General features: G+C 44.4%; 1 protein-coding gene across 2 annotated transcripts in view; it reads right to left on the bottom strand.

Annotated features, from left to right (window-relative positions):
• Window positions 1–2,282: 2,282 nt before the first annotated feature.
• LOC135391524 (speckle targeted PIP5K1A-regulated poly(A) polymerase-like) overlaps window positions 2,283–23,807 on the bottom strand; it is a 50,673-nt gene continuing 29,148 nt past the window's right edge. Inside the window, exons 7-8 of one of the 2 annotated variants that reach the window (XM_064621799.1) lie at window positions 19,014–19,153; window positions 2,283–2,598 (exon numbers count right to left, since the gene is read on the bottom strand). In XM_064621799.1, coding sequence (XP_064477869.1) covers window positions 2,317–2,598; window positions 19,014–19,153 — 422 coding nt within the window. In that variant the 3' untranslated portion in view covers window positions 2,283–2,316. Of the gene's footprint in view, window positions 2,602–19,013; window positions 19,154–23,807 lie in introns of both variants that reach the window. The other variant, XM_064621797.1, reaches the window with a different exon arrangement.

The following is a 23,807-nucleotide window of genomic DNA, read 5'->3' as shown; positions in this document are numbered from 1 at the left end:
TAAAAAACGTGGTTCTCCGACTCATAGGATCTAAAAGCGACCAAGGCGCGGGAAAAGAATTCGCGCGGCACGAAGAAATAAAATAAGCAGAAAGTTTACTTTATAATATCAACGAATCAAGGCATGTCTCCACAAAATATAAACAAAGTTGAAGATGGCCTTTTTGAGAAAAATGGCCCTAAAAAACAGCGATTTTTCTGGCACCGCTTCGCGACTACGGCGTCACTGTAGACTGATGCATGAAGGTATGATAATGTGCTATATACTAAAAGCTAAAAAGCTCTTTCATCTCATATAAGTTTCGTCATATTCGGAAATTGTGGGACCCCGTACGAAATTGGCAAAGTGGCTCTACGAACATCCTCAGAGGCGTTTTCGTGATTTTAAGAAAAAATATTTTTGGGCTTTGCCACCGAATTTAATTGTCTTAAGCAAATCTTCACCACTCATTCTGCCAGTGAAAAAGATTGCTTTCAGATGAGAGCAGCCGTTCGGAGGATCCAGCGTGCCAAATTTGGAAAAGCTATAACTGCTCAAATCGCGCTCACTTATTTGGAGCCTCGCAGACTGAGAACAAAATATCGCTGAGACCTGCGACCAGGCTTGTTTTTCTTCTTTTTGGATTAAGAATAACATTAATTTTTTCCTGAAGAAAATAAAATTGTCACCGGCGCCCCTTGGTCGATTATAAATGAAACTACCAAGCTATAAACATAGGTGAGTGCGGGCGTACCATGGGTACCCGCTGATACCTCCCCAGTTCTGTTTTTGTGGGTAGAAACTCAGTGTGTCCACAGGTTGTGGGTGACATACACTTTTACGTGAATGCAACTACGAGTACAGTCGACCCCCGTTTATCCGGACAGTGCCGTTCCCGGCGAAATTGTCCGGATAAATGAAACGACCGAATAGAAACGTCCTACAGAGCAAGGTTTAATTAAAACACAGAAACCTCGTCAATATCAGCTGTTACATAGTAGTGTAGGCACTCGATTCCTGCAAACTTTTGCTAATTGCATAGAGTTGAGCCACGCTGTTGCGCTGCTCGAAGAATGTCAGTGCGGACGCAAAATGTCAATGTCGGAGCCTTGTTTCTCACTGGCGTCATCGGCACAGTCTTGCTGCACATCATCGGAGGCAACAGCAGCAATCACACCGTCATCAGTCATAGCTGCACACGCGTCATCATCCTTATCAACGTCAACGTAGTCAGAAACCGCAGCATCATCTACGGCAGTCGCAGTGAGCCTCTGCATAAGGGATCGCAGCTCAGCTAGGGGAATGTCTTCATCGGCCAACGGGCCGTAAGCAGCAGGCCCTCGGGTTGAAGTTTTCCCCTCTAGAACCGGACAGTTGCTCGAGATATTTCCAAATGACTCAACTGGTCAAGGTAACCCAACGCACACAAATAGAAAAGGGGTCATCGTGCACGGTTGTCCCCCCTACGGAGGAATGTAGGTCCCTAACGTGTGAAGGGAATAACCCCAACACAGCGAAAAGGGTGATGAAGCGGGGTCAGCGTCTCCTCTTACTCACGGTAGTCCGGATAACTGAAGCTGGATTACAAGAATTTTTGACCTTCGTTCCCTGGAATTCTTGTCGAGTCCGGAAGCTGAAGTCCGGATAAACGAGAACAAAATACATGGAGGAAAATCCGTTCCCGTGCCTTTTGTCCGGATACTGCGGGATCCGGATAAATGAAGTCCGGATAAACGTGAGTCGACTGTAGTATGTTGTGGTTGCTTGGTGCACATGCGGTTGGACGTCTGCTGGTGCAGTGCGGGTGCAAGTGCGAATCTACTCACTCAAGCTCACCCCTAGCTATCAAGACGTCTGTCACACCGGATGTTGCCAGACACAATTCTTTTTGTCCTAAGTGATGTGCAACTGAACAATTGGATTTTGGCGACACAAAAGCTCCATTGTTACTGCTTGTATATAACTAAATTATAAGCCATGATTAGCTGTAATTACAACCTCGTCAAAACTGAATTCACATTAAGTTTAGTCTGCTGTAGCCTAATAAGTCTGCTAACAAAACAAGACGTGGTGTGTTATATCTAGAGCCTCAAGCTTTAGGGGTTAACCCTTTTCTCCCCAAATTTGCATCCCGAATTGAAGGTTGCCTCTTTAGGGGCCAAACCCAATTTTTACCCGGCAAATTGCTCTCACTGAAACGTCCGTTTGAAGTCTGAAACTAGCTTTTATCATGCTAGGTGAAACACCCTGTATAAGTGACATGTAGGCATATGTCATAAGTGCAGCGAAAATACATATCTTAACTTCCACATTTCAAAATGAGTACTACACAACCAATTAACACACCTCATTGAGCCATTCTTCACTGTCATATTTGAACCGGCCAGAATTACTGGAGGATAAGATGAGTGCATACTCGTCCACTTCCTTGGTGGAAATATCTGTCTTACGTATTTGTGGAACTGGTTGCTGAGAGAGGAGCCACACCAAGTCCTTCCCGTCACGACAGGCTTGGAGTGCTGCTTCTGCTTTCTGTATCAGGACGTCAACCGCCTGTGGTTTCACTAGTCTTGTCACGTTATTGTGAAGGATGAAAGGGTCTTGCATTGCCACAGGGCTCTTCTGTAAGAAAAAAATGGTAATTCAAGATGCTTGTCATGCATTACAGACCTATATCACTAGAGCCCAGATATTTTGGCACGAAAAATGTTTCGTTTGAGGCGCTTATAAATGGCAGAAAGATATCGATTAAGGCACTAAAAACAAAATTACAGGCATCATAAATTATCGTACATTTTCTCCTTGTTGGGCTCCACAAATGTGTAAAGCTGAGAAAGCAGTTCCGCCCTCTCGTGATGCCACATAAACAACAAAAGTCAGCCCTTCACCTATGGTAGCACACTATATTATCAGGGCTAGCTTTCTGAAGCAATTTAAATGACTCTTAACATGACAGCTGTCCAATGAGCTAGTAAACCTCAAACACAATGCTTTTCTTGCCACAGAACTAGCTATTTCTTACACAAGGAATAGCGCAGAGAAGTTTCTATTCGCTGCGAGGTCGACCTATAGGGGGCGACACAGTCACCATTCTAATGTGGATAACACGCCGGCCGATGTTCGGAGTTGATGGTTCTTTTTCGTAATTCTCGTGTATATTCACCGGAAGATCACTTGTGCCATGATGGTACGATACTGTTCTCCAATGCTCCACCTACTGCACTGAACATGGAATGAACATTTAAAAGCAGACGACACGTCCACACTGCGGTAGTTCATCGTTTCTTGGCAGCACGCCCACATCGTTCACCCTTGGAGCGAATAACAAAGTCTAAGCATGTAGGCTAAGCATGTAAGCTAGGCTACTAACTGAACTTGATGACGAGATGAAACTTCCTAGCGCTACTGCAGATAGCGAAAGAAAGGACGGGCTTCACATGAAATTGCGGAACCAGTAAGACACGACCACCATTTCTATAACTTTGGGTATAAAGCTCAGTCGTATGTCTCTGAGCACCAACTTCAGTTCAGTTCAGTGACTGCAGATTTCAGTGAAGTAATCTTGAACTGGAGAATGTTGGAAGACAGACTGTTGTATCCACTATCTCTACAGGTAAGAATCCACGTTTTTTACTGAGAGAGGTGTCTCAACATACAGCACAGGTTCTTCCAGACTCTATTGGCCACTGGACTGCTATACACATTCTCCATGTGCTCTTTGATGTCAGAAACTATATGAACAGCGTCATAAAGGATGTGCTGTAACGAAGACGTAGCAGAGGACAGATAAAGTATTGGGACAAGCTTATAATTTTGTTATGTGTCACAAAACAAATGATTCTACAATAAAATAAAACTATGCCACCCAGAATCACGCAGTTAACGGCACTTGTTCTTACTAGCTTTTTGCCACGTACTGATGTGAATGTCATCTAATTTAAGTAAGTGTAAGTTAAGTTTTATTGTGTCAACTTCTACTAAACTCAAAAATTGCCAAGTAAAGGTAGCTTTCTTATCCCACCAATGTGATGCACGAATGCGAATTTACTCAAGCTCATGATAACTGACAGGGATATTGAGGAGCTATCACATCGGAAAAATAGCCGAACATCGTGAACATTGCCAAACAGCGTTTTGAGCGCCTTCGTTGTAAGTCTGACGAAAAGAGGTTGCTAAACCCAGTCCAGGAATAGTAGAAAAAGTGATTCTTGAAATGATGAATGAATTCTTGAAATTGGGAGAGGGAATGCATGACCCCAACAGAAGCCGGATGCGATAAGCCATGCCTCTCCTACTATACCAATGTGGACCAAGTTTTGCAACCTCCTTTCGGCAGACTGACAACGAGGGTGCGCAGAAAAGCCATCGAGTGCTAGACTGTTTGTGCTCCCAAACGCATGATGTTTGGCTATTTTTTCCCCGATGGAACTGCCCTTCAATTTTGTGTTAATTATCATTAACTTGAACAAATTCGGCACACAGTTCGCATTGGTGGAGTAAAAAAAGCCATCTTTACTTGGCAAATTTTCGAGTTCAGTTTCACAAACTTACATAACAAAACTTAGGTTAGATGATATTCACATCAGGGGGTGGCACAATCTAGTAAGAACAAATGCCATTATCCAAATGTTTCTAGGTAGAGTGCTTTTATTATTATAAATCAGTGACACGTCTTCTGGGGCACCATGTATATATTCATGCAGTTTTATTTGTGTTTCTTTTTGCTTAGTTCAACCAAGTTCAAAGGTCCTGTCAACCACCAATATGTATCTATTGATTAGGAAGTTAATTCAAATCACAAAGCCGTCCACATCGTATAATTTGACCAATGTGTCCACAGACCAGCACCCGCACTGCACCGCACACAGGAACAGAAAAGTTTGTCCTAAAGCTACGTCGGGATGGCAACTGAACAGTACCAATACAATATCCATTTCCTGGAGGTAATGATGCTTTTAGATCACCAATTGCATGCTGGCATTGCGTCATCAATGGCAGGCCCGCCACATCGTCCCAGGAAAGGATGAAATGTCCTCTTTCTTGTATCGCTGTTTCTTGTTTCACATTTCACCAGGCTTTCATACGGAATCTTTCAGTATTTTCCGTTTTGTGGAGAAAGTCAGCAACTCTGGCTGCCTATTGGCAACACGGGGCACATACAAGACATTATCGATTGACACCAACGTAGACGGTCTCGAAGATGTGGCGAAATGACATCTCCGCCGAAAAGAGATAGCCAAGAAATATGGCAAACTGCACAAATCCTTTCAAGCTGGGCCTGACCCTATTCAAAGAAGAGTCCAATGAACAACACATCCTTGGCCATATCAGGTTCGATGACTTAATGGAAGTTGACAGCAACGTTAAAGTGTATGGGCCACTTATGAAAGCCGATACTATGAGCAACGTGTCCTGCTGCGCGAAACATGGTGGAAGCAAAACTGAAGACGATTCTGTCAAAAGTGTGCAGTGAGCGACCAAGTGCGGAAGTGCGGCCGACTCACCGCCCTGGAACTCTGTCTTGTGAAGACAACGCCATACGTGGCATGTTTTTAGATGCACATTTCAAGCACAAGCGACAGCAGACGATCAGACTATTTTCGCGAATAAAAGTAACATTGACCTCGTTCACTTTTACGCCTATTCTTTATTTGAACCTTCGAATAATTTGATCAAATTTTGCGTTCCCGTCAGGTTCAAGTTAACAAATGTATACTGTACTACGGAACCAGTGACTGACCTTAAAGGGACTCTCGCATCCGTTCCAGTCAATTTCGAAACTATAGTGCCACTTTATTCCTCGTTCACCAACAACAATGTCGAAAATCTGGCGCAAATAAGTGCAGGGTTCGTACAGGTCCTCGAAATCGTCGATTACCGTTACTTCTTAAAAAAAGCTTTTCAACCCCTTAAATGTAGACTCACTCCTTGTATTCCTTGAAAATGTAAGCAGAGCTTGTTAATCTAATGAAAATCAACACAGTACAAGTGATGGAGAGTCATGAAGTCTTTGCACGGAGGAGTGCTCTCTCTTGGGGTTTGTTGTGATGAGAAGAACCCTGTTGGACACTTTTGGTTTTGCACACACAAAGGCTTGCGTGTCGTGGTTCACGTCTTGCTCCAACTTTCAACACATTTCATGCTTCAAATTCAGGTCCAACAAAACGGTATGTGGAAAGTGCAAGTTACATGCTGTCTGGTTAGGCAGCTGGCTGCTGGGTCAGACAAGACCAAAGTGATCCCCGCCGAGCAAGGTGCATGATATTATATCCGAAGAAGATCAACGTTGCCACAATCGGCAAAGTGGCGTTGAAGAGTCATCTGCGATGCTCGAAGCACGTATCCCAATCAGCGGCAGGTGAAGGCAGCTCTCCATCACTGGTTACGTCTCAGCAGGAAACCTAACATTGCGAATATGTAGACATAGGCGTGAAAATTCACAAACTACTAGTAGTAGCAGTGTAGGAAACATGATCTAGTAACAGAAGCTGAGACTTTGTGGACTCCTACAGCTCTTCCGTAAATGTTGCTCACATTCTCCAACAAATGTTCTTATATAGTGAATATAGTGAAATCCCTGGAGCTCCACTTGCGTAAAAACTCAGCGGCTGTATTTGCATCCCCAAATTCAAGACATGGTGAAGAAATTAGAACGAGTAATTCACCAAGTAGATAAGAACGCTTGTTGCTGTGTATTTGATGATAAAATGAATGCACACCTAAAGCAAAAGCAACTGGATGTCAATGTCAAGCTGTGTCAGAATTACATAGTTCGAAACTTAAAGAAATGTTCAAACAGTGTCTGATTCTTCCTTGAATTTTGGGTCAATACGAACCCTGTAAGCTGAGCAGTTTCTGTGCAATTTGATGTAACGCATGGCAAGAGCAGACGACGGATGTTGAGGGTATACCGGAATTCCCTCTTTGGAAATTGGAGAAAACATCATTCAGAGAAGGCCAATCATGGACCACCCTTTGGTGACTGACTCGCAGGTGGGTATGACCAGGTTGAAAGGAGTCAGCAGGTCGCGGAGAATCTGTGATTGGCTTGTGGAATGTCACTTCTGTGTTAGTGCTGGACGTGTTCGTACAGCCAGGAGTGTAACATCGTGTTCCACACAACACGGTCGCGTCAGAACACACACTGGGAAGCGAAAGTCGGCGTATTTACCGATAACTTTTCACTTAGTATATTGCTGTGCGAACGCGAAGCAGACGAGCTCGGAGACAATCGCCTGTGCTGTGCTGATGTTATGTTACTATCGCTGGGGCTACTTTAGCTACAGAGGGAATGTGATTCTTAAGAACTTGTGTATTTAATACAGTAAAAGTGGTTAATTTCGCAGTCTTACTAATTCGCGAATTCGTGTGGGAACGTGATTCGGGAATATTTCGTGGGACCTTAAAGGAGTATAGAGGGCCATCCAAAAAATTTTCAGATTAAGACGTCTGATAAGTGTGTGTGTCATTTTGCTGAATAGCGCAAAGGGGTTTGATGTGTGCACATTCACCCTTAACTCGCCGCTCCGGGTATAACGCGGAGGAGAAGGTATGATGCCATGTCACCGATGACGTTACAAGGAGAACTCGTTCTGGTTCGCCAGTCAGTGGGGGTGAGCGCCTTGTCCCTTTGCCACCGTAAACTAGTCTTGCCAGTTCTCCCGGAGAATTGGGGATAGAAGGAGTGGCCAAATCATGATCGAGACAAGAGCAATGCTTTTTCAGAACCACGAACAGCCAAGCAGCAGACGACAGCAGAGTAGCAGACAACAGACAACGTCGTGGTGGAGGCGTTCTTATTGGTATCAAAAGCGACGTACAGTGTACACCGGTTGACATTTTGTCTCCCTTGGAAACGTGCTGTGTCATGTTATCATTTGCGTATATCAAACTCCTTGTTGTCGTTTTCTACAGGCCACCTGACTTTGTTGGTTTTCTGCCATTATTTAATGATGTACTCTCCTCGCTAATAACTCATTTTCCTTATGCTAAAACCTGTATTTTTGGTGACTTTAACTATCCAGGTATAGATTGGTCAGCCCCGTCTGGTAAATCTGTAGAGGAATCTGGCTTTGTGGATATTTGTCTCAACTTCGATCTTTCGCAGTTAATACGGGAACCAACTCTTATCGCTTGTTCATCATCATCTACCCTCGATTTAATACTTGTTAATGACCCATCTATTTTTGGTTCTGTTTCATTTCCAACCTCACTTAGCGACCACAAAACTATACATGTTCCGCTGCGACTACCCCGTCCAGTTAAAGAGCCGGTGCGTAAGACAATTAAACTATATGACCGTGCCGATTTTTTGACAATTAACAATGAACTGTACTCCTACTTCCCATTTTTCATGCGTTCTTTCGATGAACGTTCCGTGAAGGAAAATTGGCAGCTCTTTCACAACAAGTTTGCCGATTTGATTGATGCACACGTCCCATCCGTTACGATACGCTCCGCCTTCAGGGAACCTTCGTACTGTAATCGCCTTAAAAAGCCTAAAAATAAGAAACAACGTATATTTCGTCGGGCAAAATGCACTGGTTCTAGTCTCTCATACTTAAAGTATAGGGAATGCTCGTGTCAATATATTAGGGCTCTCCGCAAGGCTAGGCATGATTTTTAGAACTCTGAACTCCCAGCTATGCTATCAACAAACCCTCGCAAATTTTGGCGAGTTATTAATCCCCCTCGTGTTGAACCCATTAGCCCAACTGATGCCGATGGCTCAAGGATAAATGATGCCGATTGCGCTTGCATCTTCAATGAAGCTTTTGCTACTGTTTTTACGAAGGATAGTATACCCATCGTCACAAACGTAGCCACTTCTAATAGTACTAGTTTCACAGCTATGGAGAAAATTGTGATCTCAAATTGTGATTGTGAATTGTGATCTGTGGCCGGGATAATCAAGATAATTGACGGCCTAAAGTTATCCTCCTGAGCTGGACCCGATTCCATCAACACTAAAATGCTTTAAGAATACCAGGGTAGTCACATCGTTATACTTGTGTGCCATTTTTATGCAATCACTTCATCACGCATACCTACCTCATGACTGGCGACAGGGGAAAGTTATTCCCATTTTTAAACAGGGCGACAAGTCGTCTCCCTTAAATTACCGTCCTATCTCCTTAACAAACATATGCTGTAAAATTCTTGAACATGTCATCTATTCGGCTATCTCCTCTCATCTTGAAAATAATTTTTTCGTCAAACACCAGCACGGTTTCCGTAAGGGTCTATCGTGTGAAACAATGCTGTCTTTGTTCAGCTCGGACATACATTCTAATATGGACCGTGGTATACAAACAGACGCCATCTTCCTAGATTTTAAGAAAGCGTTTGACTCTGTTTCACACTGTGGCCTTATCCATAAACTGTCATTACTTAATCTTCACCCGGATATTGTCCTGTGGATCCAGTGCTATCTTTCCGATCGAAGACAGGCCACACTTGTAAACAACTCCCTTTCTTGCTTTGTCCCTGTTTCTTCTGGTGTTCCGCAAGGCTCTGATCTTGGACCCCTTCTGTTTCTTATCTTCATTAACGACCTTCCAGATTCTTTAACACCCTCTATCAGACTCTTTGCAGATAATTCTGTTGTTTACAGACCCATCCACACTCATTCCGACCATTTGGCCCTTCAGCAAGACCTTGACTCAGTACTTGCATGGTGTTCATCATGGCTTCTTCCCCTGAACTCTGCAAAGTGCCATCATCTTCCCTTTTCTCGCTCTAAAAAACCCTTAACGTTCCAATACCACATTGGACACACTCCCGTTCCCTCTTCTTCCTGTTACAAATATCTGGGTCTTAATTTTTCAACTAACCTCTCCTGGACTGACCACATACACAATGTCGTGAATGATGCTAACCGCAAGCTCGGTTATCTTCGACGCAATCTAAAACAGGCACCAACCGATGTCCAATTACTTGCTTACAAAACATTAGTCAGACCCAAACTAGAATATGCCTCGGCCATCTGGGACCCCCACCAAACTAGCCTTATCAATCTCCTTGAATCTGTCCGAAACCGTGCAACTCGTTTTATTCTCTCTGACTACTCCTATCCTTCAAGCATTACATCTCACAAGTCGTCAATTCATTTGCCTCTGCTCTCACTTCATAGAACTTTCTTTTGACTCTGTCTTTTTCGTAAATTCTATTACAACTCTTCTATCCGTCCCTCCTTTGTTGCCCCAGCTCATTACATCTCAGCAAGGTGTGATCATTCATGTAAAGTAATGCCCATATCGTGTCGCACTTCTTATTTTTTGTATTCTTATTTTCCCCATACTACAAGCTGCTTGGAATGACCTTCCCCAGTCTCTCGTCTCAGTCTCTGACGCTGCTGTATTTCGTAGCAGGTTGTCTACATACTTTGGTTTTTGATCTGGTTGTTGTGTTTGGTTTTTGACCTTGCCGCCACTACCGCAAGTTCTTGCTTTTATGTGCATTTAGCATGTTCATGAATGTTTATGTGTGAGTTTGTTCCCCCCTCATGTAACGCCCCGCGAGGGCACTTGAGGTACAATCAAAAATAAATAAATAAAACATTTCTCTGAACCAATCAGCGAGCGTGATCCTTGTAACGTCAGCATGAGGTTCCAGGCAGATCACAGTCTGGTACTGCTCTCCACCACCGTTGCGCACGGTAGTTTTTTGCGGAGTACTTTAAATTTGACTTCTGCGATAATTATGACTCTGTGGTGTGAAGTACTTCTCATGGTCCATCTTACTGGCCTACTTAGCAGTTGTATAGGAACAAAACAGGGTGTTAAAAATGACTTCTGTGGAATTCGTGTGGAAGCGGACGGAAGCGGAAATCGCTGGATCGGGGTGATCGGCGGTTCATGACACTGCCGGCAGTGTCATGAAGCTTCTACATGCCGGCAGGGTTATAGAGACTCAGCGTGAACTTCAATCCCGTGATAATGAGACACGTGCTGATTTTGTGAAAGCAGGTATCTCTGCAATGCCAAGTGAAAAGTATGCGAATAAGCTACTGATGTTAAGGCGACGTTTTAATTATACAGTAGAATCTCGTTAATTCGAAATCGCTTAATTCGAACCTCCGGATAATTCGAAATCTCGTCCGAGTCCCGTCCAAAGCACATGTATATCAATGGGGAGACACTCCCGGTAATTCAAACAGACGAGCGTATACACCGCATAATTCGAACCAACAGCCCCAAGCAGCACAATGTACTGAAAGTCGAGTGCAATGGGGGTGGCCAGTATGTGTCTTATCAATGTTCTTTAGTTTCACGGGTCTGTTCAAGGTCTTCCACCTACCCGTCCACCCCTATTGCACTCGACTTTCAGTACATTGTGCTGCTTGGGAGCGCTCGCGCGTCAGGCAGGAACGGGTCACAGCGCCCCATATATCCCTGATTATTGACCTTCCGTACACTTCCCGTCCTCTTTCCGCATTTTGCGCTGTTCAAGGACGCTCTCTCCTCTGCACGACAGGAAGGAGTTTACGCGAACGCTTGCATGGTCCCTTTGTCCCTCTCCTCTTTCTCTCTCTTCCTCTTGAGGCCGTCAAAGGTGGAGGAGGTGTGTGCGCATGCCGTCACTCATTTTTATGACTTCGCGAGTGTCAATGTCATTCTCCAACCCGTTCACTGACATCGTTTGTTTCCCTAACTTGCACCATGTCAGTAGAGACGACGGCGTGGACTGGGCTCTTAACTGACGCGGACATCATCGACGCCGCGTGCGCCGGCTTAGCGCCGGAGGTTCAGACGACTCAAGCCACGAACCTGTCTCGCGATCCAGTGCCTTTACCAAGTGCGTCTGATGTAGCATCGGAGCCGGTTATGACGGTGCGCCATTTTTCTTCCGAGAAAAATGCGGATGCCACTCTTGAACTTGTGTCCGAATCAAAAGCGATGCTAACAGTCCCGCTAAAAGAAACAGTTGCAGAGCGAAATACTCACTGCCCTCAACCTTAAGTCGCTTCATAATTTCTGTAAGTGAATTCTTGTGAACATGTAAGTCCTGTATTTCCTTCAAAGTCGTAACGCGCGGCCGTGACGCTGTGGGAGTTTTCTCCGCCGTAACTTCGGTTCGGCATCGGGAACGTAACGACGGTAGCGGCGGAGTTCGGCAGCAGTAACGATTTGAATTACGCCAATACAAATGCGTCTTGAAGTGACACCGGTACCGCGAACGTAAAATACGACTCGAAGTGCGTCGCGACACATCTGCATGCTCTCCCTGCGCACAAGCCCCCTTCCAGGAGAGAGTCTCCCGTTAGTTCGAACTCCGGTTTATTCGAACAAATACCGCGGCCCCCTCGAGTTCGAATTAACGAGAGTCCACTGTAGAAATGTTTCACACGAACAAGTTTGTGAGAATAAAGGTTGTCAGGTAAGTCGATTTGTCTTTGTGGAACTCATATCGTCACCAACTCCAGTGCCCATACTTTTTCATCCCTGCTACCTATATTTCGCCGAACTTTAATTTCGTGAAAAAGTTCTACTTTAGGTTAGTTTACAGTATGTAAGCTGTTTTTGGAAGAGAAACTTGGCCAAGTAGAGTTTGAAGCTGTGCCAAACATTACTGTACTAGTCTCATACACCCATTTCCAGATGCGATAGTCCCTTTAAATCCACCCTCACGGATGTTGTTTATCAGCACTTTTGTGAAATATGCCCTTTCAACCAATACATGAGTTCAAAGCAGCATGGCCAGGTCACACAAAACAACACCTTTCACAAGCCTTATCTGATTTTGCTGCTGTATGTTTTTACAAATACAGCAGGTTAGAAGCAGTTATGCCACAATAGGCACTAATGCCAAAAATAGTTATTTATAGCACAATCAATCTGCTTAGTTAGGCTTCCCATCATGCAATTCATGCTCTTGTATCAAAAAAAGGCACTACCATTAGAAGTGAAGGAGAAAAATTGAGGTGGCATTTGCCTTAGAATTCGTGCCATGAACCAGTCAGTCATGTGAACTACTGGAATATGTTATCAGTAGAGCATGTTTTTTCTCCATATGGTTTGGCATTTGGAAGGTAAAGAACACTTTTGATCATGGTATGGGACTGATTACAAAGGTTCTATGGCACATAGATACAGTAAAATCTCATTAGTTCGGCCCCCATTAATTCGGAATTTCGGATAATTCGGCTCCTCCAGTTGGTATAACTACCATGTATTTCTATGGCAGGAAGCACTTATTAATTTGTAAAAAAATTCAGCGGGCTCCGCATAATTCGGATTTCGGGCTGGACATTTGGCTGTCACAAATGCGAAAAAGAGCGGTGCATTAAACTCCCATTCAGATCCCACCCGGAAAATCGGCTGCCGCAAGCTCCTATCGAGAGAGGTCATCACCCAATCTCCTTCTCTCTCCCTCTCTTATTGCATGCACAGCGCCTTCCTCGCTGCTCCTCGTGGCGTTTGTACCTCAATGGGAGTGTTTAAACTCGCTCAGTGGACCTCTGATGTGCGCCCAAGCCAAAAAGTTTGCGTGTGCTGAGGAACTGCTTGTGGGCGTCTGGAAACTTGTTATTCGCGTGCAAACATCTGGGAAACAGGCAACTATTGACCAGTTTTTTGAGAAATAAACCTGTGTGAGTGCAGCACATGTAAAAAAAATAAAGATCAGCGTTTTTTGGCGTAAATTCGTTATTTCGGAAACCCTGATAATTCAGATTTTTTTTGCGGTTCCTTGATATCCAAATTAATGAGATTTTACTGTATTCATATTTCACACGTTATGGCATATTCTGCATGAAAATGCATTCATATGCATATTTTGCCATATTTCCGGGCGAGGTGCGAGATCTTTCTTCTTCGTTTCAATGAAGGTTTTGTAGGCTAAGGGGACAGCTTTGGGTCCTCTTTCGCGAGAATTTCGATCAGAATAGAATATCTTCTATGTTTCGGTGCAGAGTGGAGTGGTGCTCACCCTGGCTGCTCCACTGCACCAAATACTACCCACAAATTTTCTAGATCTTTCCTGACAGCGGCACTCAGGGCTTGCGCCTTCGCATTGTGTGGGAGTGCAATCGCTGCTCCTGTATGGCCTGAGGGCTGTACTTCGCCTTCACCACTTTGTTTACCGTTACTGTAGTGCCGTACTGCTTACTGTAGTTAGTGTAGTGAAAGCAAAGCCTTCAGCTGCACAATTTATACCTAAAGTGTGAGACTTCCTTGTACTGCACTCTTGAATGAAGGGGGCTTTATTTTACTGTATGATCCCTAGACATGATACATAGACTAGATATGCCTTTTTGTTGGCAGTCGTACAGATGGTGCCTTTTGATGTTCCAAGCGTGAATCAGGTCGAAGGGGACCCACTAGTACCCTGATGTTAATGCCTTTTTGCGTTTTATTGCAATTAGTGCTTTTTTCAAAAATAGGTGCCGAAAAGTGCCTAAAGGGGCACTTTACTTGCTGGGTCAAGTTTATTTCATAGTTTTTTTAAACGAGAAAACGAGGACACGCTTTGCCGCACTAGATCACAGAATGCAAGTGTCTCCCATTGTGGCAGAAAGTAGATTATTTTTCGCCTGTTTTCCTTGTACCCGGTGCAACAGCACGTCTGCCCTTGCAGCTGAGCTTAGTGGTGACCAGAGCTGTATAAGTTACTGACAACCTGTAACTAACTTAGAACTACATGGCTCTAAAAGTAACGAATCTACTGGAAAAGTTACATAGACAGAAATGCACCTCAATTAGTTAAAATTACTAGTGAAATGTTATTGGATTACGTCTCAGTTGCTCCCAGTTACTCATTGCTGGCAAATTTGTTCTGAACACCAGGACATTTTTTTAAAGTTATCATTGGAATCATTGGATTGGTTCCACCCCAGGATTGAAGAAGTAACTTTCCTCAGTACAAGGTACCCGAAAACGTAATTAAATTACAGTTACAGATACAAGTTTCAGAAAGTAGTTGGCTACAGTAGTTACACAAAAAGTAATTACTTGCGGTAACTCAATCACATTTAATGGGTTACTGTACAGCTCTGGTGGTAACGCTCCTTCTGTTCTCGACGATATCTCTCACGAGTACCCATGTTGGTACTGGCATGCATCGACGGTCGACGTCGTAAGGTCATTTTCGGCATGTAGGACAACTCGACAGGTCACAGAATTTCACAGGTGACAGGAGAAGCGTATACATCATGCCCTTCTTCTTCAGAGGAAGATTGAAGCTACAAACGATTTTGAGAATGGCTGCGATGCTAAAATGGCGCTTGCGGCAAACTATGGAATGCCAAAAAGCATGCTAGCAAGAATTCTTCTGCAAAAGTAAAAGGACAAGCTGTGCGATGTGTTTAGTTCTTCATGATTTGGAGCCGAAAGAAAAGACTTCGACACGGCGACCAAGAGGAACTGGAAAAATGCTTTGTAGTGTGGATAAGGCATGCCTGCAGTCAGAGTATCTCAATCAACGGACCGATCATTCATGCAAAGGCGGAATAATTCATTTTGCAACTTGGAATCGAAGGCAACTCAGTAAATGGAACTCTTGATAAACGGAACAGAGTTTTCCGGTCCCTTCATGTTCCGTTTGAAGAGATTCCACTGGAACTAGAAGGTCATTAAATACCTATAATTCATTAATTAACCCTTTAATTAGAGGTTTTCACGCAAAAGCGATATAGCGGAACGGAAGATATTCATCGCTGAAAGCGATTCTGTATTTAAAAAATGCTTAAAACGCGCACCTGTGCAGATATCCATCGGTGAATTTTGCTATGCAAATGAGCCGAAACAAGAACTACACACTTTTCAAGTGCAGAAAGGACGCGACCTTCGCCTTATCTGGATCGAAGAGCGGTCTATCTGGCCAAAAGATTAATTCCTACACCAATCAACTCCATCGCTCCAAAGCATGTGGCCCTCTCACGTGGATTGCCTGTTGCTCTTTCTGCACTTGAAAAGCGTGTAGTTCTTGTTTCGACTCATTTGCACAGCGAAATTCAGCGATGGATATTTCAACACACGTAGGTGCTTAAGGGTTTTTTCAACAAGAAATATTCCTCATTGTGTTAGCTCGTTTTTGTGCAAAATCCCCTAATTGAAGAGTTAATTAATGAATTTTAGGTAATTTGCGATCTTGTAGTTACATACTTCCTTCGAAAGAATGTTCACCTGGCCATACAACTTAACTGCAAAAAAGGTGTCTATTCTGCTCTGCTAGTTTTTAAATAAAAATTATGTAACTAATAAAAAAAAAACACCCTGTACATGTGTGTGTGTGTGTGAATGTGCATCTCCACTAAATATTATTGTAGTCCCTAATGTACAATGTACACTAATAAACCCAACCCAATAAACATACTCACAGCTTCTACAACTGTATTCAGCAATAGAGGGAAATATTCATACCAGTGTAGTTTGTAAGCTGATGTAGCTTCAAAACTAAAGAATACGCATTGCTGCAGACTCCCACTGTCAACATACAGTAAAACCCGCGGATAACGATATCCCTCGTAAAACGATGGTTCATGATTTTACCGTCAAAATATACATTGGTTCTATGGGGAAACGACCCGCGTATAGCGATGGGGACCGCGGTTCCGAGTACTCGTATAACGATGTTGGACGCTGTCCCGTGCGCGTAACCGGGTAGCGAAAAAATTCGTATCATCCGAAATTCACATCAAAAGAATTAAACCAAAATAAAAATTGAGGCAAGACTGTTTATTTTCCGATACTGTCAGTGAAAGAGGTAGGTGGTAACGCTTTTATGTCTCCGTATTTGGCCAATGCTGCTCAAATTCGCGAGATGATTCAAAAGGTCTAGCACGTGCTTTCCACCCGCGAGTCGCGCGACAGTGTTCTAAAGCGAGCTTCTCCTAAAGCACGCAGGCGTTAGGTGAAGCCGACTTGCGGAATGGTGACGTGTAGTGTTGCCAGAGGTTGTCCTGCTATGTTGTCTGGTTCCCTCCACGAGTTCTGATCGCTGTTTTCCTAAGCCACTGCGATGTCACACAGCTTCGTTGTCACAGTTTTTTTTAGCACCTGTTTGTTTGTTTTTCTTTCTTTTTCGATACACGTGAGGTGGCGCGCGACTTTTCGGGGACGCGCTATTTAGGTCAGCCCTCGTTTAACGATGTACCCCGTATAACGATGGAATTCGCGATTACCGTCAATATTGTTATACGCGGGTTTCACTGTATTTTATCCCAGCAACATAATGCACATGCCAAAGGCTGAAGTAAAGGAGCCTTTTCTTTTACTTTTTTAAATATTCTGACCGAAAATGCCATGGATGAGCAGTATACTAGCTGTTTGCTGATGGACATGCTGTGACAAGAATTAGCTATTTGAAATATTCGAACTGCCATCAACAACTATTCGATTCGATTTGCAACTGCAACAAAAATATTCGAAATATATTCGCAGTGTGTCGCAATATTCGTATTCGATTCACAATGAAAATTTTGCTATTCACCCAGCTCTAACAAATAGGCCTCCTGTCTGACATTCCTTGGATTACATATGCAAGTTTAAGGAGGAAGTTAGGGTACTTGCCAAATTCCAGTTCACATGTATCACAGAAGATGTCCATTTACATGTCCCACTACTCCCATGTGCAGGGGGTATCCAAAAATCCTACAGTTAAGAATCTAAAATCTAATTTTAGGTTGTGTATGTATGCATCTGCAGTTAAGGATACAATGGTTCAAAATCCCAGACATTCAAAACACGCAATGCTGACACGTTGCTCAGTTATATTCTACAGTCGAGCCCGTTTATTACTATCTTCGATATAATGATAACTCCGATATTACGATCAAATTGCTGGTTCACATCAAGACATCAATATAACGATCGCTGCGAAAGCGACTGCTCGTGTATAGCGGTCAGAATTCTCCCGGCGGCCTATAAAACGCATTAAAATCGAAAAGCAAGATTGCACCTTTTCACTGAAACCGAATTACGGTGGTCTTTTCAAGAGCCTTAGCCTCCGTGAGCATTAAAGTGAGAACGCAGTGCGTTTATGCGCACACGACTAAGGCGGAGGCGACTACGGAGAAGTAGAGGATGGTGTCCCCTCTCCACATCGTTCTCTCGCCCTCAAGCTTTCTTTTCTTTTTTTCTCGTTTGCTGCATGCTACCGGTGCTACAATAGCGTCTGTGGTTCCAAAACGCGTTTTGACGAGGGAAGACACGTGGCTCAAGGTGCATGTTCTCGACAGATTTTGTACTGGTGCAAAACCTCGTTGCAAAGTACCATGGTTTCCAAAATGTGTGTTTGCAGACAGTCGCCTGTCGCCACCCAAACACGCATCGCCGAATTACCCTGGGGGGGGGGGGCGTTATGATGGACAATGCAGTTCTGATAGTGAGGATGATGGTGACTACGGCAATGGACGAAGTCGTCAATCTCAAAAGGTGAGGAATCTGACGTGGTATCGGCGGTTATGTTGTCCTTGAAAAAGCTTTCAACACAAGGCGCTGTCAATTTAGAGCTAGATAAAATGCTTTTGCGCTCGCAACAAACGTGCATGTTCAGAGGCGGTTCTACTTCGTTGACGCGATCCCGAGCGGCAATTTTGCAGGTAGCTCGTTTTTAACAATATTCCGATATAGACCATAGAGACCATATAGACTCACTTCACTGTGTGACGCCATAGTTAAAATTGCAAAAATCACGCCACCCTCAAGTCACTGAGTGTTTTTGGTCATTATTAAAGGCACGCTGCAAAGTGGTGTAGCATTGGATGTGCTATGCGGTACAGAAAGGCCAAATACGCCGTACACACCATGCGTTTTTGTGCTCCTTTTGGCCCACTAGCGACGTCTACTCCATGCACATGCACAGATGCGCCCCCTTGTTTATAAATGTAGAGGTTGAAGAGGAAAGGAACAGGGGAAGGAAAAAAAGACGTTGAAATAAACAGTTTTGGGGCACATTCTCCAGAAGAACGGTGGGTGATTCCGCTGCTCCTTTACCGAACCTGTTGTATATTATAACAAATATAAGCAGGTCTATACCGCGTGGTACCCATGATGGCCCACAATGGACGCACAGGTAAGAAAAGGTTAACTCACCTCGAAGAAAAAACTATTCGTACCATCCAGCATTGCATAGAGGGTGGATCTGGGCATGATAGTGGCACTCTGTACAATCATTGCATCATCTCTGTAGTTGAAACCAAACAGGAACTCAAAAAAGCCTTCAAGCAGCTTTCCTGCAAAACAAGCAAACCAGGAATTTTCAGCAATCTAACAAACGCACAAATCTGAGGCGGGATGAAATTCTACCACAACCCCTGACAATGAAGACCCAACATTTTTTTTTAAAGTTATTGTAGAGGATTTCCCTCTTATGGTGCTTCTATACATGTCTTCTATACATGTACATGGGGAAACTACAAGTATAGCTACACATGTACAGTAAAACTTTGGTAATTTGACACCCCGTTAATGCGGATAATTCTGACGACTCGCACGGTCCCGACAGATGCCTACATCAGTCCATGGTAAGAAACATTCGCTAATTCGGAAGCTGTCGCGCACCTATCCCATAATTCGGATGGCACGAGATCTCAGCGAACCTCTGCAAACAGCGTGCACCCGGATGATCACATGGACAAAGAAGGCAAAGTGTGGCACCACTCTACAGCTAAGGCTGTGTTCTGGTCGACCCGAGAGTAAGGAGTAGCTACTGATAACAATGACTGAAATCATCAGAACCAACAGCCCTTCTTCATCACTTCTTCCTACTTCCTCTGAGGGTACAATAACACAGTCTTGACCTTGTTCTTCAATGGGCTGCATTTCCACAATCTGCCTGACAGAAACATCATTCGACTTATACTTAAGCTCGGTCGCTCCAAAATCTGTTTCACAGCCGCACCCTATTACATGCTCGGCCAGATGCGAGATGCCAGATGTTCTTTACGTTGTTGGCGTGCTCTCGCGAGCGCTCGTTTACGCACCGCCCCGTCTCCCCTATGTAACACGTCCCGCATCCAAGCGGAATGGAATAGACCACTCCCACTGTGCACTGAACCTGTTTGTACCTATGCCGTACTGTACATCTGCCTTCCCTGGTTTCACCATTCACAAGAACAGGGAGAGATCCCAATTTCCTCTTAACCGACACAGCCACCTTTGTGATGTTACAATCGGCTTACTCTTACTCCTCAGCAACCTCCTGACTACCCCCCTGATGAAATCTAGGGGATAACCCGCCCTCATTAACTACTCTCCACGTTCCAAAACCTACTAGATGACGCACGACCACCGTTCCAGAAGAGGGTCACTTACTCGAAATAGACTCCCTCTACCCCCTATCAGACAGGGGTAGCTAAGAGTAGTGACGTCAAAGCTGTCGTCTGCACTGAAATCTATGGCCGTCTGCTTTTGGTGCTGCTCAGCTCGGCTGCGTCAAAGAGGACGCAGGAAAGTTCCAGTGCGGATTTTGCTAGTCATGTTTTCTTCAGAGCAACATGCACGGAACCATACATACAACACACATCTGGTCATTGCATGTGAACGTCGAAAGCTGCTTCTACGCGTTTTAGAGCTAGCTGCGGACCAGCACAGCGCTACCGTTTCTCGGAATGCATAGTAAATACCCCTAATTAATGGTGGCAATGCTTTACGAACACATCCAGATGACCCCATAATGAAGTCAACACTGTCACACTAAAGCGAAGCAACGACCAACGGTTCTGATGTCCCGGGGCTCAAATGTCACTGTCATCTGCTGTTGCCATGTCAAGAATCATACTTGCGCCCATTCCACAACCTACGGGAGGGTTCCCTTATTCCCAGGGTCACATGGTACAACTTTGTCACGTGACCAACTCCTACTCGAGAGTTAGTTTTGGAACACACCCTAAGAAGAATAGGCGTGCTCGCATTGCTATGGTTGTCAGCGCTGTGCTGTGATGCCATGTCTCTTCCTTCAAGCTTCAAACAAGCACCTGTCTCACACTAAACGCTGTGCTTCAGCGCTGTACGCCAAGCTGCCATGCCGACTCCGTAATCGACCCAGAAGAAATCCATTCGACCAAGAAGCCATTCCCGTGGTCTCCTGCCTTCTTCAGCGCAACTTGCAGGCTATGTCACAGTTGACGATGCTGTTGCTGGCAGTTTGACCAAAGATGAAATTGTGAACGATGTCCTTGCAAATGGTGAGAAGACTATCGTCGGACTCGGACGACGAATGTGTGGAGCTACCAGCGCGTCAGAAGCACTTGCAGCTTCGGACGATTTCTGCTTGAGCATGCATGGTTTTTGGAACTTACTGTCATCAAACACCAACAATGCAGCAGAACAATGTAATCCCAGGCTTGATATTTCGTAATGTGTTAGGAAACGAAGGCCATTCCCGACATGAGACATGCGCAGAAACGCAGCACGTGCATCTGGGGAGGCGGAGCTGAGGAACAAAATCCAAATGCTCCACTTCAGACACATCGCAAGAGGTAATCTTTGAATGTCTTCGAGTATTGGAAATACTGAAACGTTGTCCACAACGTAATGTGAGGACGTTAGTGCTGTTGCTGTGACAGAAGTGTTTAGTAGAGGCGAAGACTGAAATTCATCGACGATCGAGATTGATGGGACAAGACGTAACGTTCAGCAGCGTTTGCATTAACATAGTAAAAACAATAGGGGTGTGCGAGTACTCGAATTTTCGAATACGAATCGAGTAATACGCTATATTCGGTTGATATTCGCAAAGGATATTCGCTATTCGCAATTTTCGAATATTTTTCGAGTATCTGCCCACCGGCAGAGATGCACGCGAAGACACTCGCGCGTGCTGCTAGGCTGGTAACGCTGCGTGGTGACGTCACCGCGCGTGAGCTTTCTCCTCGCCACTCCTCTCCCAAAGCGAAACCACGTGCAACTGGTGAAACCGTTGAGACGCAGTCACGAGTCGCGCAGGGCATGGCAAGTTCGGCTGTGTGTGTACAACTGAAAAACTGCAGGATGATGGATACGGTTGTGAAGTTGTGCAGGATGACGCAGCAGCGAAGCGAACGAACAGAAGCGCCGTGTGGGACTACTTCCAAAAAGAATCGGCAGTTTCTGCTAGTTGCAACCGGTGCTCTGCGTGCATCCAAACACCATTGGGGTCCACAACCAGCCTCGTGAATCATCTGAAGCGACATCACCTACTTTATGCTGAGTTTAAGAAGAAACATGAGGCTAAGAAGGCGGAACAGCAAAGAATCGACAAGTTCGCCACAAAGAGACAGCTGCCACGTGCTCGTAAAGAAGCATTGGATGTCAAAGTGGCACGCATGATAGCCCTAGACTACCAACCGTACAGTGTGGTCGAGGATCGCGGGTTTCGAGAACTTCTGGCCGAAGCGGTACCAGACTACTGCCCTCCTTCAAGAACGACGCTATCCCGGACGCTAGTACCGAAACTCTTTCACGACACAAGGAGAGAAGTTCAAGCAGAACTCGAAACCGCCTTACAAAATGGTGTTGAGTCCATGTCATTCACGTCCGACATATGGACGTCACGCTCGAACGCCAGCTTCATAAGGCTAACGTGCCACTTCGTCGATCACAGCTTTCAAGTGAAGAGGTACAACTTGGACACGCGTAGTTTTTCGGGAAGGCATACTGCGACGCAAATATCATCGGTTCTCCGCGACATGGTGAAAGACTGGAACGTACCACTGGATAAATTTCCAATCTACATCCAGGCTAGCACGCAAGTACCTCGCCATTCCAGCAACGTCAGCTTCCAGTGAACGGGCATTCTCAGCAGCAGGAAATGTTGCTACACCATGCAGAGCTGCCTTACTCCCTGAGCATGTCAGGCAGCTGACATTTCTGCACGACAACCTGTGAACTGTTGAACAACAACTGAACAGAGTATTCCAGTGTGCTTAGACTGGGCTAAGAAGTGTTGTGTTAAGTGTACCTCAGTGTGCCAAGACTGCCTGAATTTAAAACCAAGTGAAGGTTCAACTATTTCAGTGTGTTTGAGAGTCTCCAAAATGTACATTTGTGGGAAGAAAATAAATAAGAAATGTGTGACGTGTTAGTTCTTATTACTCGAAAGTATTCGAAATCCTGATTCCAACTATTCGTACTCGATTCGCAGTGAACTTTAGATATTCGAAAACTATTCGCAGTGAATTTTAAATATTCGAAAACTATTCGCAGTCCAGAATTTGGTACTCGCACACCCCTAAAAAACAATGTAGTAAAAAGGGTGAAAACGATAGCACAGGAGGATGTCGTTGATGCACCCTTGTCCAGAGTCGCAATCCTTGTTGCAGTGACTACACTGAAGGGCATGTACAACAACAGTACTGCACTCGCTGAAATTCGCTGCAATACATTATTGCACGTTCGTGCTGCAAAGCACATACGATAGATACTTATTTAAATCCACTTTAAATGTTCTGAGTGAAGACTTTCAAAGTAAAGTGAGCTGATACCATTCTTTAAAACTTGGGACTTCCCAGAAAATCTGACTGATTTCATGGTACCTAGCAGTCAGAAAAATCAGTCGGTGACTGTACACCTCCCAGTAAAATTATCAAATCTGAATAACTAGATAAGAAGCAGGTACGGTGATATACTGTTTATAGGGCACAGACCAGTGCATGGTATCGAATTTATGAAACGATTCCCATCATGTCTGTCATGTGTGGACCTGAATCCAGAGGTCAAATGTTTATGGCCTGGAATGTTAAAATGTTCAGAAACTGCATTGGAGAGTTTGTTTGGAGTGTCAATTCTGCAACAAGTAAGGCGACAACTCATTTGTTGCCTGGTCTCACAAATGTACTGCATAGAGCAATACTGAAGTGTATTCAATGTAGTATGTGATGCTGGATACTGCATATGTGAGCCCAATAC

This window comes from Ornithodoros turicata, chromosome 4 (genome assembly GCF_037126465.1).
Source record: "Ornithodoros turicata isolate Travis chromosome 4, ASM3712646v1, whole genome shotgun sequence".
Taxonomy (NCBI): domain Eukaryota; kingdom Metazoa; phylum Arthropoda; class Arachnida; order Ixodida; family Argasidae; genus Ornithodoros; species Ornithodoros turicata.
Note: the sequence above shows the minus strand (reverse complement) of the source record. Positions and strands in the feature narration are given on the sequence as shown.